The following is a 26,820-nucleotide window of genomic DNA, read 5'->3' on the forward strand; positions in this document are numbered from 1 at the left end:
AATTCATAGCTGTAAGTCATTTGCAAAATATCTTTGAGCATTCTGTTTGCAAGTTGTAATCCTTGGGAGTCAGGCATCTGTCTCCCTCCATTAGTTCAAGCAGTGTCTGCTCAGCAGCATCAAACTAGAGGGTTACAACAGGGAGCTGCAGTGCTTGACTTTAAACTACCTTGACTATAAAAGCAGGAGTAAAGATATGGCAACTAGAACTGTGACACATCTTAGAGTTCCCACTAGGCAGAAACCTGGTTATTAGCCAAAACTAGGCCTCGTTGTGTCTTAGCTGGTACTCTTGTCCCTGCTCTGTGTTCTGCAGTCACCTTTTCATTGTCTCTGCAGCAAAGACCAGAGGCCAGCAGTGGTGTGCAGGAGTAGAAACTTAAACCAAGTGACAGGGGAACAGCAAAGCTGTCTCTGCCACTTGATTCTCCAGTGTTGTAGGATTGGTATAAGTTTCATCCTGCATGGTAGGTAACTGTGAGTGGCAGGCTGCTCCGGCTCCGAATAGTAAAGTATAGCTTCACACGCTTCAGCATGAGGGAAGGATGAGGCCAATATTTAGAAATGCTTCTGTGCATTTCTCCCTGCTCTTGTTTTGACCCTATTTCTGCTGCATCTTGTACAACAGACAACTTTGAGTCTGATCTCTGCAAATTCCTTTGTGCTGATCTCCAAAAGCCTCTAGCACAAGGGAATCAGGAGCATTTGGTGGAGTAAAATATATCCATAGCTGCCATGGAATGGGAGACTTCTCCTGAAAGAAGACTTGACTTTGTGATGGTAGTATATGTAGCTCAGATGAACATCTTATTAGAGAAAGACAGTGAGCAAGACATGAAATCCATATATCACCTATGATGCCCTGTACCTGCAGGTGATTATTTTACCATGGAATTTAGAGAGACTGGTGGATCGTAGCCATTTCTAAGGGTCTCTTCTGATAGTCATCGTATGCAGTGTGTCACTAAAGGCATCTCCCATCCCAACAAACTCTTTAAATTCTCCAGATAACGAGATGGCAAAATATGGAGGAAGTAATGTGATTACTACTTGCAAAATGAGCCATTCACAGCTTACCCACTCTCAGACATTGAACAGTCAATGGTCCAGATAGGTGTTTCAGTGGAAAGCTGATTTGCAGCTGCTTTGATTTTTGTAGGGAATTCCTCCCATGTGTCGGAGATGCTCTTCTGTGGATCTAAAGTGACTATACCTGGCAATGAAGTGTGTGTGCTAAGTCTTTTTTTGAAAAATTATTTCTTTTTTATCAGGAAGAGCTTTTGCTTATCCTTGATCCAACTAGCAGGCTTTTGATGGTGTAACTGGAGGTTTTTGTACAGCCAGGTGTATAGAAACTTAGCTGCAGGTTCTTTCATCACATAGCAATAGGATGCATGAAGACTACTTAGGGCGCCCCATCATCCCACCTTCTTTGTTTTATTTTTGTTTCTTAAACCCCGATCACTAACATTACTTAACCACAATGCAAATAGTATGTCTTAGTAAGCAGGGAAAGCTCAAGTGGGACAGAAAACAGATGCTGTCTTTTTTAATGATAGAAAATAAGTCAATGTAAGTGGTTTCACCAAGAAATGGGCACTCTTTGAGCAGCCCTGGCTCTGAAGCCTCTTGTGTTATAAAAGCAGGGCATCACCGGAATCACCCCTGTAACTTGTTTTGATCAATTGCCATCAACTCTTCAGTTAGTTTTCTGATTAGGTTAAAAAATATATGAAAACACATGAATTTTGGGTAGGTAATTTTACAAGTGCTTTGGAAAGAAATGCTAGTGCAGGTGTTCACACACAGCTCCTTTGCTTTTGTTTTAGTAGTGTGTCAGTTTGACACCCCAAGACAAGTAGGTAGTTTAATTTAGGGTGAAACTCTTGAGTTTTTATTCCCTGTGAAGCACAGGCAAACCTGTCACAGAGGTTACGTGGCCACTCTGAAGAGGCATTAATCATTAACCTGAAGAGGGCGTATTTCATTTGTTACTACAAACAGACTGGGTCAGGAGAATACCATTATCTGTAGGTGAAGATTAGCGGAAATTTAATATGATGTACAAGCAACTGACAGATGTCTCTTGATACCACTAAAGAAAAAAAAAAAAAAGCTGAAGAAGCTGACAAGCTGACCAAAACCACCCTCTTCCCCTGCCTGCTTGTCCCTGGGATGGCTTCTGAAGGTGTGGTGCTGGTGCAGGCTGGAGGCCAGTTCTCCTGTCCTTTGCATTGGTGAGAGACTCATTTCTGATTGTGGCTGTTGCAGGTTGACCCTTTCTCTCTTTTTGAGCATACACTCAAAACCAGTCTGCTGCTGCTTTCATTTCTGATATTTAGGGGCTGCTGCTTCTGCATCAAACTGCAGAGCTTGTTTGGCTTCTCTGGTCTTAACCTGATTTATTCTTCAATCCTGAAAGGTTGAATTAAGCAGCTCCAATTGCCTTGGAACCAGTCCTCCTGGTTGGGAAATGTCATATTCTGTTTTGTGCTGTACAAAATGAAGGATTGAAGAGTTTGAACCTTCTTTTGTCATGAAAGCTCTGTTGCCTGTGGTTCTTGCCATGCCACTCAGTGATTTCGCACTTTGGTTTAAGAACAATGACCCCAGAAGGATGCTATCTGTTTTAATGAATTCTTACTTGACCTCCATGTTTAGATTCACTAATAGTATGCTTTCTGTTGATTGCTGACTAATCTGGTGGTGTCTTTTTCCTTGATTTTTAAATTGGTTCTAACTTTCACTTTTGCTCTGTCCTTTCCTCCTTTTAAATAGTTTTTCTTACCTCTTGCTGCAAGAATGTCTCAGGAGTCTTACTTTGAATCTAAAACAGAGGAGTCAAACAGTGCAGAGATGTCATGTCAGATCACAGCAACAAGTAACGGGGAGGTAGCTGGCATGAACCAAAGTCTGAAGGCCTTGATGATGACGGGCTTTGGGGATATCTTCTCTCTGAACAAAGCAGGATCTGTCCTGCATTCTGGAATGCAGATAAACATGCAAGCCAAAAAGAATTCTTCTAAAACCACCTCTATGAGAAAAGGGAAGAAAATCAACATGGCTTTGGGTTTCAGTGAATTCGACTGGTCAGATGACGATGATGATGATGATGATGATTTTGATGACACAGATGATAGCAGCGAATGAAATAAGTTGTAGAGTTAACCCTGAAATCGTTTTAGCAAAGTAAAACAATAAAGTTTTAGAACAAGAATCCTGTCAGTTTGGTCTGTTTAAATCCTGTAAAAGAACAAAAAACAAACAACAACAAAAAGATATTTACCAGGCTGAGCATATTTGTATGTAGAAAGATATGTTGTTTTTGTTTAGATTGTGCTGACTTATTTCTGCTTTGATGAAATTTGGAACTAAACTTTCCAAACTAATTGAGATTATTATTATTATTGTTTTATGATTATATCTATAATTCCTAGTGCCTGATTACAGAAACTATGGCTTGATAAATTTAAGATCTGGAAACACTGGGAGAAACTTCAATGCCATTAATGTACTTCAAATTTTTCTTTTGTGTTTTTTGTCATTTCCCTTACCCCTTTAATTGTCAGTCATATGCATATGCTTGTACTTCCAGATTTGCTATTTTCTACATCCATTCTTTCTTACTGTTGTAGTGAAGGGGTTTGCTGTGTTTCTTAATTTAAAGCCTTTTTCAAGGCAGCATTGTGGGAAGTCACTAATAAGTTTCTAGGAACAGAGAAGCTTGGGGAGGAAGAGAGGGGTTAGTTAAATGTATAGTTTAAAAATGAAATAGCAGCAGAACTCAGATAATCCCTATTAGTAGATGATTTCTATAAATGTTCTTTTTTTTCCCACTCACGTGTAGGTGCATGTGTGTATAATTCACTCTAGCAAAGTAAACTGCAATCAGACCTCTGCATCTATTATCAGATATTGTGATCTAGAAGCTAATTTTCAGTTACGTTGATGTGAATCCATGAAGCCTCATTAACTTTGATGGACTTATTCTTGTACCTGAGAGCAAAAATTGGTGTTTGTAAATTTTGATTCTGTTGTATCTGCTAAACAGCGTGTGCCATCCTTGGGAAAGGACAAAGAGAAGCCACTGTAACATTTCAGCTTGGGCCCTACTACTGTGGCTTGTATGAAATTCTCCGTAGTAGAATCTGGCAGTAATGTCAGGAATATTTACTAGACTTTGCATAACTGTTTTTTTGCAGCTACATTACTTCTAAAGTATTGTCAACTCCTGTTACAGCTTACCATAAAACTCAGTGTCTAGCAATCTGCTGCAATAATTGCCTGCCAGGCACTTACGTTGAGAGCAGTGAGGATGTTTCTCCTGATGACCCCTTTAGTGGTGATGCAGAAGGAGGGAGGGAAACCAGTGCGAACACAGATGCAGGTTAGAAAGGAAGATGTTGTAAAATATTTGCCAGGGAGGAAGGGCAGCATTTCAAAAGAAAGATGTTACTGTGTAGTTCAGCAGTAGTGGGAATAAGCCATCAAAATTCCATTCTCAATTACTGGAAGGGTTTCTTTTATAAAACTTCTGTTTTTGAGTGGCTTCTTTAATTATAGGCTTGCCTGTTACACATCTCTAACCTATATATTATGGTGTTTTGTGGATAGCTTAGAGAAAAATGGATACATTAGATAACAGCAGGCCTGAAATCATTACCTGTTCACTCAACAAAACAAAGTTCTTTGAAGAAGTTTTTATAGAGTGGGCACCTCTTTGGGTTGTGAGAAAGAAAGAATTGTTTTATCCTTAAGCGTCAGCACTGATCCAGTCACCTGCAAGTGCTGTGCTCAGGCTGGCCTGCTCCATTTGCTTTGCACGGGATCTTATTTCCTGCAGGATGGCATTTAACCTTCTTCCAAACACTCCCAAACCTGTTGACTTGAACTTAACCCTCTTGTATCTGGAAGCTTTTCTCATGATGAAATTATCATTTAAATGATGCAGTAAATGTTCAGAGTATCCCAAGGAGAAACTTTTTGGCTCACGTGGGGATGGCTTTTTAGGTCCATCAAAGCAACCTGATTTTAGGGAGAAAAAGAGACTTGGAAGGGCAAATAACTAAATGGAAATAAGAACAAATAGCCTTTTCCAGTGTAGATTTGCACTATTTTTGGAAGTCTACGTCTGCTAACACCCACAGCAATGATACTATTTTTGTCACTGCCATTTTGCACTCAGCAAAATTTGATGGATTTATGTAATGTAATATGTGCACTTTAGGTCTCAAGTTGTATATCATTGTGCATAAATTACCACAGAAGCAGTGTAGGGATGTATAACTGAAAACAGAATTTGGTTCAGTACATTTCTAATTCAAAAACCCAAAAAAATCTGTTCCTAGCATTGATATTTTGCACTTTTTTGGTGTTTGACAATCTTGGAGCACTTCATGCACATTTATGTTTGTGTAGGTTTTAAGTGAATTTGTAAATTAACTCCTTAATCTTTACAGAAATAAAAATAGTTTTTGAGTAGTATGACACATATTTTCATTGTTGCAACATCACAAGCTTAAGTCTGTCTTCAAGGTTTTGTGCTTACCCAGGTGTGTATATCAGCAAATATCATCAGAATGTGATAATGTGCTTGTAGTGATTTCTACCTACTTGTTTCAGTATTTTCTAATGAAGCAAGATTGATTTTTTCCCCTTCACCTTTTTCCCCCATGTTGTTTCTCAAAGCAAATGAAACTATATTAAGGAAAAGTTTAAGCTCTTCTAAAACTTCCCCATGCATTTAAAGTAGCAAAGGTGACCTCTGAATTGTAGATAAGGTGATAACGTGACAAACTCTTGTGATGCAGTTGAGATAGTATTATACTTGGATATTGGCTATGCTTACTAAAAAAGCAGTGGTATTAATTGCATTTTTACTTTCCTCTGATGAGTTTCACACCAGTTGTCTCCAGTTTACAAGCCAGTTATCATATGTGAGAATCAAGCTGTGTTGTTTCAGCCTCTGAAATGCTTCTCACTAGAATAAGGGCTTTGAGAAGTGGCTCTGGTGGGCAGGTATGGTGATTGGAGGAGGGCAGAGTATTTCGTCTTCCACACCTGATTTTGCTCTGCAGCGTATCCAAGTCCATCTTCTACCTGTCTCATCATCAGGTTATACAAATCTCCACAGCAGTCCACAGCCACATTGTGTGTCAGCTTATGAAAGCATTAACCAAACCCAGAAGGCATTTCTCTGGCTGCTCTGGGCCAAAGCCCGAACAAGCCACCAGAAGCCTTCCTGTGCCTTGTACACTTCTCAGCTCACTAGGCCCTGCCAGGCCTTTTGCGTTCCCAGTTTCCTCTGGCTTCCTTAAAGCCTGAAGGTATTTGCAGTAAAATAATATCACTGCATTTAATGGAGGGGAAAGGTAAGAACCAGGCCTGAACTTGGCATATTTGCCAGGCTGCTGTGCTGCAAACATTAACTTAGGTGGGTAAATGGCCTCAGAGGAGAATGGGGAGGATTGACTTTTGGCTTGCTTAATGGTCAGCTGGGACCAAGACAGGATGTCCAACTCCCAACTCCTTTTCTTTTCCTTAGCAGTGGTGAAACAATAGGGAAATGGGATTACTGAAGGAAAACTTTTGATCTAGTCATTTTTGTGACAATGTCATCACTAATTTCTTGGAGCAGCAAGTGCCTTAGGGTACGGTGTGGGTGTGCTGCATTGCCAGCCATTGTGTGCTCCCTGACAAGGAGCTTGTCCCCTCTGGACTGGAAGGGCTTTCTGGAGGTGAGGTCTGGCGTGGCCTCTTGTCACACAGTCATGTTCATGGCTTGTCATTTGCTTATCATTCCAGAGGTTTTCTTAGATGTTGATTCCCTTTCCTTCTGGGTTTTAAAGTGTTTATTCTGAGTTAAATATCTGATGCAGTAATGATGGGAATTGCTCTCAGCAGTAGCAGCAGATCTGTAGTGTGCATATAGCTGTTAAGTATTGAGCAGTGTTACTGTGTGTTTTTAGTGGTGTACTTCCTTTATCTGTAATCAGGCAGCTTTTACAGGTTTTTAATAAGACCTCTGACTTGACAGAGGTTTTAACTACAGTCCTAGGTAGAATGTTCAGGTAGAAAAAGTAAGTTCATTTAGTAATTTTCACAGCCCTTAAAATGCACTGGTAGGAATCTGGAGGAGAGACCTTTCCCCTTTCCCCCAGGCTTCAACTTAGTGTACACTGTAAAATCTGCACAGAGATTTCTGATGTGTGAAGATTTAATTTTAAAACTATAGAACCAATGACCTTCTTTTAACATTTTATATTGTGTGCTAAATACTCATATGCCTTTTAAAGTCAGATATAATAGTCCACTGCATTTCTTGCTTTTGCACTACTGAAGAAGTTTTGTACTGAATAGTAGGAGTCGATGCTATTTACACTTCAGGTTTGAACTGATGGAATTCGAATAGAAAATATTTTCACAGTGTTAGAAAACTTCATTCTCCCTTCTGAAAAAGCAAAGCTGAGCGCAATGCCTATGCCAAGACTCTCGTGCTGTAAACTGAATATATCATTTGTGTGGAACATGCAATGTTACACTTGTGTGTGGTAAAATCTTGCAGTGTCAGTTATTCTCTTTATTGCACTTGACATATCATGTCTTGTTTTATTCACACTGTGGATTCGATTTTCCAGTGTAAAACCAAAGCAAACAAACAAATCATACAATGTATTCAATTTCCTCAATTGGTGTCATAAACTTTCTTTTGGTGTGAACTTTTCCCTTGCTTCTCTTTTGTTCCAAAATTCTATTTTGCAATAAACATTTTGACAGTAAATTTTATGCATTTGTGTCACTGTGTAAAACGCTGGAGTTCCAAGAAGTTTCTTATTGTCTGCTGGTTTAAGTCACTTTTCTGTATTACTAACTGTGTGACATTTCTCCTTTATTCTCCCATTAAGAAAAAAAACAAGAGAGAAATAATACAGAACTATTCTGCCACTGGTTATATTTAAACCAGAAGGAGGCAGAAAAAACTGTACATCTAAAAATGCATTATTGGACTTCTGCAGTAAATTTTGCAGTTGTACAAATCATTATACCAGGCTCCTGCTGCAGCACCAGCCAGTTTAAGTACCTACAAAAGGCACAACTCACAGCCTCCTGAGTGTGTTCGTTATTGCCACTTGCCCTTCCTTGTCCTTGTCCTTTAGCATTGCCCCCAGCACTACTTTTGCCCCACAGCATTCTGCCTAGGCTGCAGGTCACTTAGTGTGCAGCTGGAGGTGCCGGGGTGAGGGCCTGCCATGGGGACATGCTTGGCTTGTGGGTGGGGTCTGGGGACCCTGGGGTGGCAGGGCTCTCTGAAGGAGGTGACAAGCCATGGGGGCTCAGGGGTAACTGAGCTGAGTGTCTCATAAATCACTGTTATCTACATCAAAAAGTTTGCAGCTACATCGTGATATTGAGCTTCTGGGAGACACTGTCGAAATACAAATCTACAACAATTAATGGTAACCCCTTAAGCTGAATAAAAATGCCAAGAAGATTACACTTTAGATACTATACACTTAAATGAGTAAAATGGCAATCACTATTACAGGGACATCTTCTCCTCTGTCAGTTTTCAAATCATCCCAGAATTTTGTTTCATGCAGCCATTCCTCCGTGGTTTCCTAGTGCTTCAAGAGCTAACACCATCTTGCATCCAACAAAGTGTAGGAGGAGGCTGGGAAGTGCTGCACTCCTCCAGCCTTACAGGAGTCGTTACAAAGCAGTGGCAGAAAGCAAGAGAGACTTGTCTGTACATGGGTGGGAAGACAGTCTGCAGTGGCCAGACTCAAAATTCTGTTTTCACTGCTGTCCAGTGAAAGTTTTCCTTCCTTTTGAAGAAAATATCCATCATTTGGGAGGGAGTCATAATCCCAGCATTATTTTCATTGCAGACCAAAGCCATAGCAAAAGCCTTCCTGTAGTGTCAGAACCAAGAGGAGAGGCAGATAGAGTCCCTTGCCATCAGATGGTTTGCTTTTGCTTCCTACGTTGGTTTTGTTGAAGATCTGCTGGTAATTTTATCTGCAGAGAGGGACGGGATCGATTTAACACTGCCAACACACTGTTGGAGCCGGCCCACAATCAGTGTGAATCCAGTGGTTTAGTACATCAATATGAGTTGCAGCTTAAGTCCTGCACTTTGCAGGGAAAAAGGAGCAGAATAGTATCAGCCACCACAGTAAAATTTGGGTGGAGGGGAGGAAAATGGTCAGATGGTTTTCTTTTCAATTCGTATCTCTCACACAGTTGCTGCCCTCCTTTGATATTTGTGCGTGGACCGAGGAAGATGTGGTGAGTATTTTGTGTTAATGTGGCTAGGCTGGTGTGGTGATGCTGGAGCTGTCTGACAAATTACAGTGGGCGTGGTGGGAGGGAAGGCCAGATCAGAACATTGAGGTGAGATTTCACTGCTGTTTGTTTGGTGAAACTTGTGTCCCAGAAAGGCTTGAAAATGACCACAAGCAAATTAAGGATTTGAATTACCTTCATAAAGCAGCCACTTTCTCCAGTATCCAGAAAATAGTGGGAGCTGGGAACTGAGAGCAGCCAGGAGGGCATTCCTGGGTCCTTGTTTAAGGAATGTGGAAGTGCCCAATGGCCTGACCCTGGATAGGATGAGCTCAAATGTTTTATAGTTTAATCCCATTGTGTGCTACCTTGATGGCAATTAACTGAAAAATAGTTTAGGGCTTTTTAGGTGGTGTGGAACCTCTCATATAAAATAATGGCATTGAATACTTTATACCTTTTTATTCAGTTAAAAGGCTAAACAAGACACATCAGTGATTTATCTCTGACATAGTGATGTGTCAAAATGATTTTAATGTCCTATCAAGCACTCCCTTTGTGTCTTATGCATCATGGGGTTGTTTGGCTGACATTTCCCAAAGGACTGTCTGGAAAGCCAGTGCAAAAACCATAAAAGCTCTGGCTCCTTCACTTCAGCCCTTTTAGCACATGACATTTCTCAGCTTCTGCTTTGGTCATTTCAGTTCTTCATGACAATAAACTGAGAAAGGTGGCTGCAAAATGGAAGGCAGTTTGGGAAAGCTAAATAGAAGTAATCACTTGCATTGGTGAATCCTGAGTCCTTTATCCCAAAGTGAGGAATGTTTTAAAAATTTTGTTTTAAAAAGGATAATTACTTGTGAACTCCAAATAACTGTAATACAAGATTTTGACAATTTGAACTTCAAGATTGATTCCTCTTTTTTGCAGTTTTTCTGGATGCAACAACTTACTAGAAAAGGTAAAAGCTACTCATATGTCCTTTCATGCTCACATTTATGAACTAATATACATTTGTTCATTTTCCCCCCTCCAATAAAGTGCCAAGTGGATTTCTGAATAACCTCTTTTATCTTAAGGCGATGCTTCTGGTGAAATGAGTGTCTATGCTAGCTTGTTTAAGGAACATCATATCACTGGGAAGCAATTGCTTCTTCTAGAAGAAGAGGATTTAAAGGAGATGGGAATTGTTTCCAGAGGACACATCATCCATTTAAAGGTATTATCAGCATATATTGAATGTTGCAGTAAGTTATAGTGTGAGTATTATGGAGTCTGTGGAGTTTCAGTAGTATTAGCAACAAAAAAGTTCAAAGCTAAATAGAGAACTTATTTGGTATCTAAAATAAACAGAATTATAGTTTCATATGCATCTAGAACTTAAAGCAACCTGAGCATTTTATGAGGCATGAATCTCTGTAGTTCTTAGGTTTCTTGTGAGCTGGATGGCAGTACTGCTGCAGCTTCACCTAGGAGGGCCATTCTCCCAGCAGAAAAACTTGGGAATCTTGAGAGAGAACTCTCTTTAGCTGAAGAAGAAACAGATACAAAACAGTTATTTGAACTGAAATCTCAGCTTCTCATTTTCCACATCTCATTTATAGTGTAAAGCATATTTAGACTAGCAAAACTCAGTTGGACAACTTTAAAGCTGATTGACAGACAGGTTTCTTTGCTCTTAGAACTTTGCTTTTAAACAGTGTTTTAAATGTCTAATGTTTGTAATGAGTTAAAAAAATCACGGTCTGGAAAATGTGATCATGACAGCAGTAATGTATTAGCACTGTAGCCACAGGAGAGAGTTTTCTGGCAGTCAGCTTTGGAAAAGGGATTCTATAAAAGCAGCATCTATAATTCTGTTGAGTCTCAATCATTTTAGTTCCCAATTTGCTAGTAAAGAGATACTTGTATTGTAATTGCTGGTCCTGCAAATTTAGCTTTGTAAGTCACACAGATTTATTCCCCTTTTGCTCATCAGCCATTTTTTCCATGCCTACACACCATTACTGATATATTTAATTTATATTTCCTACAGGGAAAATTATTGAAACTTAATAAAGTTAATAATGTCCAGAATGAAAGATCTCAGCTTCCTGGGTTGATTTGAGCATAAATAAAAACAACAAAACCAAGCCCCCTGAACATCTATTTTTCTGATTAAGCAGATCTGATTCTGAATGCAAACCAGGGCCAATCTACCACAACAGTTTCCAGAACAGGGCTATATTTTAAACTCTTCTCACATGCTCTAATGTATCCACAGTGGAAAACAGAGGGCATGTGGGGTTGTGCTGTTTTTCATGCTTGTATTTGCAGGATGAGATACTAAATAACTCCCATCTGGTTTTGTTGATTTTTTTTTTCTAGACTGCTATTGAGAAGTTAACCCATGACTACCTAAATCTATTTCATTTTCCACCATTAATTAAGGCAAGTCTCACTGTTGATATAAGATGTGCTTCTCATGCTGGTATGAATATTTCACTGTTCTCATGTCTTAACTTACCCCCATTCAGGGGAGGACAAGGTTGCAGTTCTGCAGAGGGTTTCAACAAATGTGGAGAGTCAACAGTAGCAATGGGTCACATCAGAGCAAATAGTAGGATAATAGAAATTGTTTTCAAGGAAGTTCTAAGTTTGTATCATGGAGCCGGTAGAATTAAATTAAATGACAACTGGTTGCAATGTGCTTGCTGTCATTAATCAGAAACTACTTTGAAGAGCCATTCCTCCAAACTGCTGCCACCAACTGGTCACCACTGAAGAACAGCTGGTCCAGAATAAGCCCATAATTCCCCAGTTTGCTAATGCTATAGGAGAGAAGGATGAAAGGATAATTTTGTGTCTTGCCACCCTTATGTTAACCCATTAGTTTTCTGATAATCAGTAATAAGACCCATGCAAAAGGGAGAGAGTGTCTGGGAACTTTGGTGTTGCTAGAGCAGATATTTGCCTTATTTAATTCAGTAAGCTAACCAAGGAATTCTAGACCCCAAATCCTGAAGTAGCTTTTTTAGTCATAATTTATTGCACAGCAATAGAGTGAAATCCACATAAAGCAAATTTTCATATAGCAAAACTCTGTTCCCCAGAGGGGAAAATGAAAGTCAGAGCATTGCTGCTTTGCTTTGCTTTGCTGTGCCAGCTGCGATTCCAGTGGCAGAGGCTGTCACAATGCTCGCAGGGACAGCACACTGTGCCAGAGCAGCTCTGCCAGGAGCAGAAAGTGTACAGCATCTCCCAGTTTCCATCCACTAAGTTGCCAGCCCTAAACCCATGCAGAAGCCTTTGCCCCTCTTGGAGTGTGACGTCTCCTTTCTGCTGCCTGCCAGACTTGTAACACCTGAAAGGCAAATCCTTTCTGCCACCAAAGGGTGTGCTTCTGTCTCCCAGTGGGTTGTGGTAGATGTGAAGTCTCACCTTTGCCTGTTTTTTTTTGGCAGGATTCTGCAGGTGGAGCTGAAGAAAGCATAGAGAAAGTAGTGAATCTTGAACTTGTTTTTGGTTATCACTTGAAGCCGGGAAACGGTCCAAAGGTAAGCTGGGAGTGCTAGATCAATTGGTTTGGTTAAGAGTCCCTACCCAGAGGGTCCAGTATGTTCTGGACACAAAAGATAAATTTGCATGAGAATTCTCTTGTTTTGGAAAGTGCTGACTAAACGTCAAGGTGGCAAATGGGGCTGCATCAGTGATGAGGAACTATCCCCCAGAACAGGCAAGGAAGAAAAGAGTGGCACACAAAGTTTTGGCTGAAAGCTTTTGTTTCCTTATTTTTCAAACTGTAATTTTTGTAATTTGGGATTTCATTTTGTTCCTTTTATCCCAATGGGTGTGAAATGGTAATTAATTTATGTTAAAAAATCCACTGATAGTTGAGCCGTGGCATATGCCTGATGTTGGTGGGCAGTCTTCCTTTTGTGTCAGCAGAAAGGAGATAACTGTTTTATGCAACCAAGAAGAGTTTGGAGAATACATGGTGTGCATGCCTGCGGGCTGGGCAGGACTGGTCCTGGTGGAGACTGTGTGCCCTTATGGTACTGTGGAAGGGAGGGAGGGAGGGGTGGTTGGAGCACGTTGCACAAAACTGCTGTGCTCCAGCAATTGCCAGCATGCCACATCCTAATCAAACCTCAGCTCCAAGCCGCGCTGGTTCAAGCATCTCTCGTTACACCCTGTGTAACAGGAGGGTTGATGATTCCAGATGTTCCAGCAAAGGATTTCTACCACATTGTTTTTTATCAAGAGTGAGGTTTGTCCCATGCTTTTTGTCTGCTTTGTCCAGCTTGCCATGGACTCTGAATTCAAGGGTTTTAGAATTAATCATCTGTGTGAAAATCATCAAGCAGACCTCTGGTGTGCAAAGCATTTCTGAGCTAGAGTCAGGGGTTGTGACAGCAGGATTTGTTTCCTTTTGTATTTGATAAATCTGCATTGTGTGTCCACCCTAAACTTGTGGGAGACTGACTTTCATCTTGTGTTATCTGGCTGCTTTGCTTTCAGGCCATATTGTTTGCAGAAGTCTCTTGATTTCTGTACTTGGTGGTGCTTGCAGAGAAAGCATTTAGGTTTGAACTTAGTAGGAACTTGTACTCATACCAAAATAATTTTGTCAATTTGAAAAAGCTTTTTGTCTGGAGATTTCCTTTATTAGTTTGTTTCTTTTATCCTGAGTACTTCTTTTTCCTATAAAAATCTTCTTTATCACTGTGTGAATTACTTAGACTGTCTCAGTGTTCTTGAATGCATGTTGCTTATGCAGCTGTACAGCTGGTTTTTTTGTAGGTGTGCATTTTTCTCTCCCATGTACGACTAACTCTTGAAGGAACTAAAAGTCCATGAAAAAACTCATATCTCCCTTCCATTTCCAATATGGACTGTGAGCCATAGTGCAGGGAGTTGGGCAACCACCCACAGGAAAGAGCAAGAGAAGAAGCAAGCAGACCTCTGTTTGCAGACTGGAGAGAAATCCATGTTGTACTAATGCCTCCTTAATTTGAAGATGAGTAGATGTTTTAGCCATGACAGCAAAATGTGCAAATGAGACTGTATGCAAAGTCTATGGGACAGAAGCTGAATTGTTATCAGAGGGCAGAGTTAGTTCAGTGGGCCTGTGAACCTCTGCAGGCTTCTGACAACCTTTTTTTATTTGGTCCTGCCTTCCCTGTGAGCTCCTAATTGGTCGTGTGTGCTCTGTGTGCTGTTGGGCCCTTTTCTAAGAAAGCCATTCCCTCTGAAGCTGTGGTTGCATGTCAGGCATGCCTTCCCTGTCAGCTGCCCTGCTGCAGCACCCTGTGTGCTTAGTGATGCCATTCCAGGGAATGCACAGTTTGTCACCTGAATATGTCTGGGCTGGAAACATCTGTCTGAGATCTACACATGAATTTGTACCTTTAAAGATGTTGCAGCAGAGCCAGTTTGAAAAAGTGAACTGGAAGGAGCAGATTGTTTGAGATTTTGGGCAGGGTGCTAGGGCCAACATGGGCAAGTAATTTGCATTAAACTTAACATTAACAAAGACTGGTGTGGTACAAACTGTATAGGAAATTTGGTTAGCTTACTTCTTTCAAAACCCCTGCATAATCTTCTGGCTCCCCTAGAGGCTGCTTTGAGCTGCCATCTAGATTTGTTCCAAAATGAACTGGGAAAAGGGTGAAAACCAGGATTGAAGGGTTTAAACTTCTTTTATTGTCTCATTTTTGTAAAAGACTGGTGCCTGTTCCTGTAAAACTGGGTCAGCAGAAGCACTTGGGATCATACCTTCCACCATCTTTGTAGCTAAAAAGCTGGCCTACATCAGTTTAAAAATAAATTTCTCAAAGGAACTTTACCCTAATCAGTCCCTATAACCAGCTGCCTAACTAAGAAGCATTTCTCCTGTTTTAATCATGAGGAAAAAGAGGCAATAAGCTCAAATCTGGGTTACACATGGAGGGTGTGTGTTCCCTGGGTGGTGTGTTGGCTGCTAGACTTGTGTACAGCGAGAGAGGTTATTAGGCTCAGCTGGGAGGTGGTGCAGTGCAGCAGGAAGGGCTCTGTAAGGAGAGCAGGTCATGCTGGGAGGTTTTACACCAGGCTGGCTCTGTGCTGGTCTCTGAGTCGACTTCCCTTTAGTTATTGTAGTGCAGTTCCACCTGGAATCAAGCCATCCATGTCACTGTAGGTGGCTCTGCCCAAGCATAGGACAGGATGGACACACAGGACAAAAGCCTCCTGGTCCAAACTAAAGCTGTGGAGTGGGTGCAGCCATGGAGTGCATCATGACATGCAGCAATACCACCAGATATAAAAGTGCTGGATAAGCTGGTCCAGGATCCAGAAACTATTTCAGGGGTGCCAGTTAATTTGGATGTGTTTGGCTGGTAAGAGCACAGCACCATCTGCGGTGTGAAGATAGCTCCTCAGGGCACAGGTGTCCTCTCCTGGGCACTGCACCATGCCCCATCAGCACAGCCAGCACACCTTTCTTCATCAGCAGGCAGAAACTTAAGGGCCTTAGGAATGGCAGTGCCTTTTAGCAAGGATCCTGCTGGATGTGCTTCAGGACAGCATTTGAATGTTCAGCCTTTTCTGTATGCTGAATGAAACATTGACTTCCCAGTAAACAGCTTTACCAGCCCCATATTTTTTATCTAATTTAAACTGCATCTTGTAGTGGGATTATGTTGGTTTCCACCAGCTGACAGATGCAGTCATTTCATTACAGTTTCCTTCCTTTTTTAGCTGCATCTTTGGAGGCGATAAAAGCTCAGTTGACCTTTGTGCTCTCTGAATGCATCAGGAGTGAGCGTTGCAAAGCTAACCTGGTTTTTAGAGGTTGCTTTTCCAACTCTTGTAGTTCAAGTTATGTGGTTACTTCCATTCACTGCCTTTTCATGACCTTTCTGTACACAGTTCCCAATGAGCTGAAAGGTGATAGATTTAGACCTTTCCCCCCGCCACCACAAATAAAAAAAAAAAAAAAGCAGGGGACCACCAATTAAGTCCAAGATAGCGAGTAAAACAACAAACCCTGGCAGTTGTGGCTTGAGCTGATTTGCAGGACTGCAGAGGGAATTTTCAATGGCTTTCTCATCCTAGATGGCTCATTAAAATTTCCCAATCAGAGAAAGGTGCCTGAGCTATGTCGGCTCCACACTGATGAATCACCAAACCCCTTGAGAAGGATGCCTTACAGTCTTTTTGCCTTCTATTGATGCATTCTTTAGTTTTGGTCCTCAAAAGGGCAGATTTCACTATGCCATTGAATGTTTTCATTTTTTACCGAGAGTGGCACAATTTGACCTATATCCAAACACAAAGCCTTGAAGTTGGCTCACCATTTCGCCTGATTTTTCCCCACTTACCTCTCTCTCCATTTGACAAGGTAAGGAGCAGAGCCTCTTCAAAGCCATCTGCTAACTGTGTGAACTATTTTCTAGCCTTGAATATCCAAACTGAGATATTTTAATGCTGTTATTTAAATGTGTAGTGGCAAAGGTAATATACTATTAAGGCTACTTTAAAGCGACATTGTGACCAGCTTTTCATGTGGAGAAGCCCAGGCCGGCAAAATGCAGGCACTACAAGAAAAAACAGTACTGAAATAGTTGTAACTGGAATGCAGTTTCAAAAGTGCTTGAGACCATTTCTGCTGCTTGTTCCTCCCCACCCACCCACTATATCAACGCTCATAAATTCTTTCTTTACTTTCTTAAAAATAAAGCAAGAGCCAAGGTATAACATTTGAAATTTCAGTTCTACAATTTTTCAGTCATTTATATTCTCCATGCTCTGTAGGTATTTAACCCACTTCAGTAAGTAAAAATGGAGGAGGAATTGGTTTTATTTAACCCTTCCTTTGCAAAATAACCACAGGTACCTTGACTTTCTAACATGGGGTTATTTGTCCTTATCTCAAAACCTCATCTTCTAAATCCTCCCTCTTTAATTCCATGTCAAAGCACAATGCTTTCAGTACTAAATACTAATAGTTAATGCAAGAATCAGAGTAGCTGTGTTCATGTGCTATTTTCATAGATTTGTTCCTATTCTATCAAGTAGTCCCTGAGGGAACACAAAAAATTACCTAATCTGTAAAATAAAACCACAGCCACATTAAAATATTGCCACCACCATTACGAACAGAATATTGTAGTCTGCTAAGAAGGTGGATCAGTGCAAGTGATCTGAGCTCCTGGTATTTTCTTCCAAAGACTTTCCAGGACCATGTATTGTTTTTGCATGAGGTGGAGCTGGTGTAACTCCATCATCTCCACTGGGACTGCTCCAGCTGTAGCATCCATGTGTAACTGAAATCAAACTCAAGCCAAGACCTTTAAAAATCCTTGTGTAGGCAGTGCTAGACCAGGGATTCCTATTAGAAATTATTCCGTAGCCCTGAAGAGACATAGACTTTTCACGTAGGTATTTTGTTCATTTGACTTTCTAGACTTTTTAATCTAAAGATTTTTTATATATATATATCTTGACCACTGAATTAGCTTGCTGCCTTTCCACACGTTATCTCTCACATACTGCAGATTGATCTGCAGAAGCCCAGACAGGTTCCCAGTGATCTGTAGGCTTGGCATGTGCTGTCCAGCAAAAGCCTGGAAGAGAAGCCTTTGTTCCCAGCAGAACAGTGACCCTGCCGTGCCTTTCTCGAGCTCTTGAGCACCCTTGTTTCCTCAGCTGATGTCCGGCAGAGCTGCAAGTCTCAGAGTGTGAGCAGTCACTCCACGTGCTGCAGTGGGGACATGGCGTCTGCACGGCTCCAGCACACTGTCCCCACAGGAAATGCCACTGGAGGACAGTGAAGGAGGGCACCCATGCAGCCCTCAGAGAAGGGACTCCTTTTTCATGCTTCCACCTTTACCATGCCACTGTTGCAAGCAGGCTGTTCATGTGGATGATGCCTGCGACCACAACACCCCCGTTTGCTTCTGATCACATGGCAGGGGCAGCTTTTGGTAAATGCTGGGGTATCACCGAGCTCTCGCCTTGCCTGCTGCAAGCCCCTGTTCTTGGGGCACACACAGCAGTGCCTGGTATTTACCATTATGTGCCACTCCGTTGTGCACAGAGCTCCAGAGCCCTGGATGTTGAAGAAGGGAGCTGCCAGGGGACAGATATTTTTGGTAGTGCTGGCTGCTCCGCGTTACTGGTAAGGGGCCTCACGCTTCTCCAGGCGAAGCTGCAGCCAGTCAGCGCCTGTTGCCTTGCAGGGGAGTAAGGGCTCCAGCTCAGAGGAGGCACCCAGGCAACTGATAACATAAATATATCTTCCTCTTGCTTTGTTTCTGTACATTTTAAGACCATCTCTCTCGCAAGGCCTCCCCTCCGCCCCTCTTTTTTTCTGCCTGCACAGCTGAAACAAAACCAGCGGTGGAGCCACCTTCTCTTGCTGGAGCCTGGCTGGCAGCAGCCTGCCCTGACCTGAGACACCAGCCATTGTTAAGGGTATAACACATTTACATATTTTGCAATAAAACATCAGTTATTTGCATTACTGTGTCAAGTTTTATTTGATTCTTTCACCTAAAAATGACTCATTTTCCTTTCTTGTATTTTAAAAACCAACTACTCTAAGCTTGTTTGAGAATAATCAAAAATTGCCCATTTAGCTAGAAGTCATTTTCTTTTCAAAAGGCAAATGTTATTTAATCTTTCAGCTGTTCATTGTGCCATCATAAATACTTTCTTTTCAGCACAGTTGTGGGGACTGAAATGAGCCCACTAATTGCCTCCCATTTCGACTGACATGTGGTGGTTTAGTGGAAAGAGAACACAGCGGGGAGAAGGAAATAGGAGGCTGAGAAAATGAGAGCTAATTATTTTCACTGCCTCATGTCAGGCTCTGTGTCAGCCTTGTTTTTACAAACTGGAAGGTTTAGCACTAAATAAAACAAACTGGCGTCATGTTTTTATATACTGGCAGTGTCATGGAAGCAGCTGCACATCTCAAAGACAATATAATGCCTGCATTCGCATGGACACCATCTGACAGCCACTGTGAGCCACTGCTAATGAGGATATCACAGTGGTGCCAAGTGAAAGGTGCTGAATTATGTATGATTCTTCATCAGTGCAGCAATAGTCCTGTACATCATTATGAGACATTGTTTTGCTGAAGAGATTAAAACATTCTTAGTTCCAGACCCTGCAACCTATACATGCTACAAGAGGTTATTAATGGAATTTTTAGGGAGAGTTTCTTGTGGATTTCTTTTTGGTTAAAAATATCTCATGGGACAAAGCTGTGGTGGGTCATGACACTATACATATAAAGAAGAGAAGCAAATTAACCATAATTGTGTTATCTTCCTTTAAATCCAGTATAATAAAATATAGTGTAGCAGGGTGATACATAATGATAAATAACCCAAGTGCTGTCACTAGATGTTCAACTCTAATGCCTTTAAAACAGCAGGTTTCAGCAGCTGAGATAGATAATAGCTAAGAATGTAAAGGAGCTTCTGGGGACCTAAATCATCAACATGCTACTACTTTTAGCATCAGCATGGCCAACATTTTTTTTCTTGTTTGTTTCATCCTGCGCTACATCTTACTTTCTTCTCATATCCAGTTATCTGCTACAATGCCATTTCAATCTTTAAAAAACAAAAAAAGTTTATTGCAACCACTGATTTTAAAACAAATCCTTGATTTGGGCCCCCTTGAAAAATGAAGTGCCTCCCTAGCAAAGGTTTTATGGTGTTGTTGCAGGATATGTGTTTGCTGTTTAGATCCTGTGCCTGATCTTTTTCATTTCCCTTTCAGGTTTTTTTTGCAGACATAAACGCATATGGGGTTAAAGGAGTATTGTCACCACAGTAAGCTGGAGACTTAATTTTTAAAGTGTTCTTACTTTCTGTTTCAAAGCTGAGAAGAAGCAGCTCAAATACATGTCTGATTTTCTTTTCTTTTGTACAGTAATTTTCAGAGTCTGTTGATTTATTTGCTTTGTCAAAGTGTTATTTGGAAATGTTTTTGCACAAAGTTTTGCAGGTTGTGCCTTTCAGTTCTGAAACTAGATAATTTTTTAAAACAAAAAGCTGAAAATTTTTTATTTAGATCAAAATCAAGCAGGTAGATATTGGGAGGTATTTTAATGCTTGAATGACAAGATATCCAGGGAAGTCCCTTTGAAGGACTTGTGTAAGCATATCTATCAATGAGACACTTTGAACAAGCCATTTCCAAATTATTTTCCCACATATGCCTGGCACTAAATGTAGTTTTGATCTAAGAAGTCATATGGCTACAGTTCATCAAAGAACTGAAATTCATATGCCTGGTTTTTCTAGCCAAATTTTTGCTTCAATGGATGAGCATCTCCTATTATAAGAATCTGAAACTCCATTAGAAAACAGGGAAATATGTCCCTTTCTTTCTACAGCACACAAATCTTGCATTATTTACTGTGTGGTTGAACAGAATGGTTACTAGGTCTGTAAGACAAGTAACCACCTACTGATATTAGATATTTCCTAAGTGATTCTAAAGTCACCTGCCTGCTGCCCTTCCTTCCTTCCTTCCCTCCCTCCTTCCTTCCCTCCCTCCCTCCTTCCTTCCTCCCCTCCCAACATCCTCTTTCCTCTCACTCTCCTTATCTGCTCCTTCTCTCATTCTCCCTTTACAGTAATGATTTTCTAATAAGACAAAATGAAAACCTTTCCAAATAAAATGAGACAAGTACTTTTGAGGGTATCCTAGTATGGTATCTTGGTATCTGCACAGAGTGGCTGGAGAGGGCTCCAAAGAGGACCAAAGGTTTGGGGACTGGATTTGAGGGACAGGAGAGTGTGTGTGTTTCTGAAGATGCAATTGAGAGCTGGGGAAGGCAGTGTTTGTGCAGGCCCCAGGCATCCAGCCCTGCATGGGGCAATTTGATCCATGACCGCATGGAGAGGGATCCTGCCTGTGCAGCAGATCTGGCAAGGGGACAGACAGTGGCAGTGCCCACCCCCTGCCAGACCCTGGATGTACATAGCTTTTCTCTAGTGGTGGTTGGTTGGTTTATTTTGTTTATTAAAATGAGATTATATTTGTCAGATCTAGTCTGCCGGAAAATGTGAGTGCACAGCACAAAATCCTGAGTCAGGAGGGCATGGGAGCCCTGGCACAAGGTGCAGCTCTAGCTCTCAAGTGCTTGGCACTGCTATTACTCAGAGATGGCAGGAGATGAGCTGAACTAACTGGAGGATAGTACTTTATGTTGATTTTTTTTTTCTTTTCTTGGCTCAGGTGTTTTTGTAGAACTTAGAAATGTCATCAGGCATCTTGTCTCTAACCTCAGGTTTGATTTGCACTAGCATGAATATCCTGAAAAAAAGTCTGACAACAAGAACATTGGGGCAGGGAGAGGAGCACAGTTCGAGAGATGAGGAGGAGTCAGAGACAGTTTGCTGTGCTGTTGCTGTTCTGTTTCAAAGCACATGCCCTCCTTGTGTCAGAGCTGGTGCACAGTGCTGAACCTGCCTGGGACAGGACAGACATTGCCCTGGGTCAGCTCACAAATGTGAAAAACAGGACAGAAAAGAGACGTGCAAGGAGATACAGTCTGTGATTAGGAAATGGAGGCACAGGGTGACTTCAGCACCTGAGCAGGTTGCACAGGAAGCCAGTAGCAGAACTGGAAACCGACTTTGGTGCCTCTGAGTCTTGGTTGGTGCCCTGACCACTGAACCGCAGTCCCCATCACTCAAACTCGCACCAAGGCAGTGCGAAAACCAACTCACGTGGCCTCTCTGCTTGTAACATGTGGAAGCTTTCAAAGCGGACAGATGGACACACAGGGCCAAATGCTGTCATAAACATAATTTCTTGTTGCAAGAAATTATTATATTTTAGTTTTCTTTGAATTTGGAATTGCCAATTCAATGTGTGATGGAAAGCTTTGAGCCTTCTGAGGGCTGAGCTCCTGCGTTACACTTATGAGAGACGCACGCACAAACACCACAGATAATCACCTGTGCAAACAGATACTTTTTAGGCTGCTGAATGTTTGTCTGTGCAAATAAGTACTTACACAAGCCCGTGGCCCTAAGTGTCCATCTGTGTCCCCACTGAAAGTTTTGGCATTTTCTGAGCAAAACCAAGGTGAAGACTGCCTTCTGCAAGAGCTGAAGCCCACACCTGCCTTACAGGTGGCATGTGGCTGACACAGACCCCTGAACCCCTGGCACGTCTGGAGGAGCTTCTGTCTTTGTGAAGGGCAGATTCCATCCTTCCTGTATGGAGGTGGAGACACTCTGCTTCAGTGGCAGAGTGGTCCTTCAGGGGACTCAGTTTTGGAGGAGCTATGTGCACTGCACTCATCCCCAGTATCTCAGTGCACGTATTTCATCCCCAAAGCACCTTCCAGGCAGACCAGCAAATGTTGGCTGGTTTGCACCATGGACAGGCAGTCTCTGGTCCCCAGCGGAGGCCTCCCTGGCCACAGACACAAACCCCAGCTCCAGCACTCAGTCCATGTGGGATGTCCTGCAGGATGCTGCCAGTTGTCACTGCTCAGCTCAGGGGACAGGTATCCTTGTTTAAGGATACCTTGTTTAAGGATACCTTTTATTGCTGTGGTTTATTAGACTCACTGTGATTATTTTCTTAGCTGAGCTTTATAATTAATAATGCAGTTGGAGGCAAGCAGAAGTTGAGGATGCTCAGTACCTCGCTGGGCTCTCAGTGTCTGAAATAACTGAGCTGTGATAACAAGCTCATCCTTTTGCCCAATATTTGAGTGATTGTCTTGAAGGTGTTGCACAGACTTTGGTCATTTATTCCTGTGTTCACTGGGCCAATGTCCTTGTGCCTGGCTGCCAGCTCTGACTGTGGCCTCAGGTGATGGCTCCCATCACTGCCCCATCCCTCCACTGCCCTGGGCTGTGCAGAGCTCCCAGGCCACATGCTCCAGCAGGCTGTGTGTCCGGGTGAGGCCGTTCAGGGACACCACACCTCGGAAGACACCCAGACCTGTCAAGGTGGCAGCTGCCTCACAGGGTGGGCTGAGAGAAGAGGGAACAAGACAACTGAGAGTTTTCCATTATCAACACTGTACTGCAAACATGTATAAAATATCTATATGTCCCTTAACTTTCTCACTGGGTTATTTCTTCCCTTCATATATTGAGGATTAGATTTTGGTTGTTTCGGCTTTGTTTCATTTTGGGTTTTGTTGTTGGGTTTTCTTTTCCTATTTGTATTCTAACAATCCAGCACTCTTTTTTTTATTATTCATAGGATTGTAAATGGAAAATGTACATGGAGATGGACGGGGATGAAATTGCAATAACCTACATAAAAGATGTGACATTCAACACTAACCTACCTGATGTAGAGATTTTAAAGATGACAAAGGTATTTACAGCCTTAAAGCTTCCACGAATTCACAGATCTCAAACAAAGACATTAAAATACCACAGCAGTCGACTTTTGTGCTTGCAGAAGCTCAATCTCTTGACAGCTTTTAAATAAAATGCACATTTTAAATAGAATTGTATCATAATAGGAGTTAGGTATTTTGGTTCTCCTTTAAGCTGACAAGAATGTTTACAATAGACAAATAAGAGAAGGAACTAATTTGTATTTTCTTGTTTTAATTCCATGTTATATCCTCTGAATTTATTACCCCTTTTAATGAAAAGATTGCTTTATTTTTCAAGAGAAGAAACCAATTTAAATGTTCCAGAAACCTCATGCGATTTGTCTGGGGGGTTTTGTCAGGTTTTTTCCTCTTTTTTTTTTTTTTTTTTTTTTTTTTTTTTTTTTTTTGGTGGTTTTAGAACTTTTATCTGGTTCTAAAACTCTCTCTTTCATGCACCACTGGATTGCAAAGACTGAAACCCATCACAGACAGTGCAACACTGAATATCTGCAATTCACTGTCACTGAGCATTTTACCCTGTGTCAGAACCTGCCTGTAAATATTTACCAGTAAGCATTTAGACTGCTTTTCCCTAAGGAACAGAAGTTTTGTTTATGCAGAGGGCATTTTGTTAGCTATTATTTTAATTGTTTGTTTTTATTAATATGCTCCACTTGATAATAGCTAACAAAATAAATTTCTAACTGAAAAAATATACAGCTTGATTGCCAATTAGAATGCTGCTCTAATGTGTAGTGGTAAAAACACCCAAACTCTTGAGTGCTTTTATCTGTGAATTTTTGTGGCAAAATTGGGGGGGGAAACTTTTAGCCATTTTTTTTCTAAAGGAAAAAATGAAAAGCAGATTGTCAACAGTCAGAATTTTAAGGAAAATGTGATATAGGTGTATTTGCCAAAAAAGATTCTAATATTTAATTAATGCTAACACTATTTTCATGGTTAGTGATTTCTGGAACAACACTTGTAATTTTTTTGTTATTATTATTATTACTAGGGTTTTTTACTGTCATTAGTTTTCTATCTAATTTTAATCTTAGACATTTCAATTTTTCCTTTAAAAAAGGCATGAAGGTAAATAAACTAACAACTAGATACAGTGACATTAACTTTTCACATACTTCAATATTTTTGTATTTGTCAAGAAATATCTTTGAGAATCTCTAGATATTTGTTCTTGCTTCCCTCTGTACATCTAGCAGAAGCAAAAGTGTACATGCACAAAATTGAAAAAGATTCATGCCCCCTGAAAATATTCCATGTTGTCTCATCTGCTGTGTGTTATATATGGAAATCTCTTCTCAGTTTCCTTTTGTAAACCAGAAAGTAAATATTTCAAAAATATATTGTCTCACAGAATTTTAAGGAAAGTGTTGATATTAACAATATAGGAATGAATGAAAAGAGGCAAATGATGTAAATCCCTTTTGGGTGATTTAGAAACAAGTTGGGAGATGAAGAGCACCTTATAAAACTCCCACCATGTTTTTTCCAGCCACCGTTTGTAATGGAGAAATGGATTGTGGGCATAGAAGAGCACCAGTCCGTAGAATGTGTTGTTACGTATGAGGTAAGCTCTAAGAAACAAATAAAATAGTTGATCCAAGACAAAACCTACACAGGAGGTGTGGAAATAACATCCTCTGGTTTTGTTATATCCTATAATCAAGTTCTCAGCAGCCTGTAATTAGTTGTAAAATATAAAGTTCAGAGCAAAAGCTGAATGAAGTTTACAGAGACAGTGGCCTCAGACTGCTGCCTGGGATGGCTCTTCTTCCCAAGGGTGAAAGCTCTTTTTGCTTGAAGTGTAATGGTCAGTGTTGTTTGCATTATTTAAAGAGGCTGTTTTTTCTCTTTTCAGTGATGTGCTAATTAGGAGAGCAGAGAAGCAACAGAAGAAAAAAAAAAAGAGAAATCAAGAATAAGATAAAATAAAACCCAGAGTACAATTTGGTGTGATAGAAATTAGCTTTGTAAAAAAAGTTTGCAGTTACTTACAGTACTGATTTTATAAAGACAAACTCTGTATGTCAGAAGAAGGTTAATAAATGAGATTGCAGCTCTGTCCTGAACAAGCATTCAGGCAGTGATGGAGCAATGGGGAAACTCTGGGCCTTGCTTGCTTTTCTCAGAAGTGAAGTAGTTGTTTTCTTTCAGGCTGAAGTTTCTCACAGGAGTCATAGATCCTTAACAGCAAACTGAAGGATACTCCAGGAAAATTTTGTTGGGGGTCCCCCTGCAAAAATACCTTCGTCCTACCTCTTTTAGCAGAAAGCAGTGCAGATCCTCATTAATAGAACTAGTAAAATGTATTTTTGTGTTTTAGAGGAAGGCCTTCAGATCTTTCCTCTGCAGGGTACAAGAATTGAAGCAGCTATTCACTACTACATTTTTAGCATAATCACAAGTAGCAGCCAAAATTATCTACACTCTAAAAATATTTGAGAACTAGCTAAGTGGTTTTGCAAAACAGGCTTTGTATTGAAACAACTGCTGCCTCCCAGGCCCTAGTGGAAGTTCCCTCATAGGGGAGCTTAGTGTGTTGTTTGTTGTTACATCCTCACACTTGTTGTGTCCTTCCTGAGCAGAGTGATGTTAGAGCTCCCAAAAGCACGAGGCACATCCAAGCTATCTGCTGGAGCAAGTTGAAAGCACAGGATGAGGTTGAGGCAGTGCAGCTCTTGATACAGACCTCACTCCCCAATTCGGAGGGGAATTCACGGAGCAGATCTGACTCGGGTAAGTCGACACATGTGAACTTTATTGCTGACATGGGCATATATGGCATATATGGGGAGAACAGCAAAATGTCAATGCATGTCAACCACCCCACTCAGCTTGGTGTCACCTGCAGGTGTGCTGAGGGTGCACTCAATCTCTCCATAAGTCAGTGATGAAGATAATAAACAGCACTGGTCCAGTATGGACCCCTCAGGGACACCACTTGCCACTGATGTACACCAGGACTCCAAGCTGTTGGCCTCTGGATGCAACCATTCCACCAATTCCTTATCCTAACAGTCCACCCATCAAATCTATCTCTGCCCAATTTAGAGAGAAGGGCATTGCGGGGGATCATGTCAAAGGCTTTTCAGAAGTCCAGATAAATAACATGTGTAGCTCTTCCCTTGTCCACTGATGTTAAGATCAGGAGGCATTTTGCTCCCCCAGTCCTC

At 41.2% G+C, this 26,820-nt stretch overlaps 1 protein-coding gene across 3 annotated transcripts in view; it reads left to right on the top strand.

Annotated features, from left to right (window-relative positions):
* MAP3K20 (mitogen-activated protein kinase kinase kinase 20) overlaps positions 1–26,820 on the top strand; it is an 89,579-nt gene that overhangs the window by 58,022 nt on the left and 4,737 nt on the right. For 2 of the 3 annotated variants that reach the window (XM_041473503.1, XM_041473504.1), the window contains exons 12-19: positions 9,244–9,288; positions 10,216–10,246; positions 10,365–10,504; positions 11,653–11,715; positions 12,729–12,821; positions 23,503–23,619; positions 25,140–25,214; positions 26,233–26,383. In XM_041473503.1, coding sequence (XP_041329437.1) covers positions 9,244–9,288; positions 10,216–10,246; positions 10,365–10,504; positions 11,653–11,715; positions 12,729–12,821; positions 23,503–23,619; positions 25,140–25,214; positions 26,233–26,383 — 715 coding nt within the window. Of the gene's footprint in view, positions 1–2,778; positions 7,781–9,243; positions 9,289–10,215; positions 10,247–10,364; positions 10,505–11,652; positions 11,716–12,728; positions 12,822–23,502; positions 23,620–25,139; positions 25,215–26,232; positions 26,384–26,820 lie in introns of those variants that run through there. The other variant, XM_041473505.1, reaches the window with a different exon arrangement.

This window comes from Pyrgilauda ruficollis, unplaced genomic scaffold (assembly GCF_017590135.1).
Source record: "Pyrgilauda ruficollis isolate IOZ18807 unplaced genomic scaffold, ASM1759013v1 scaffold3, whole genome shotgun sequence".
Taxonomy (NCBI): domain Eukaryota; kingdom Metazoa; phylum Chordata; class Aves; order Passeriformes; family Passeridae; genus Pyrgilauda; species Pyrgilauda ruficollis.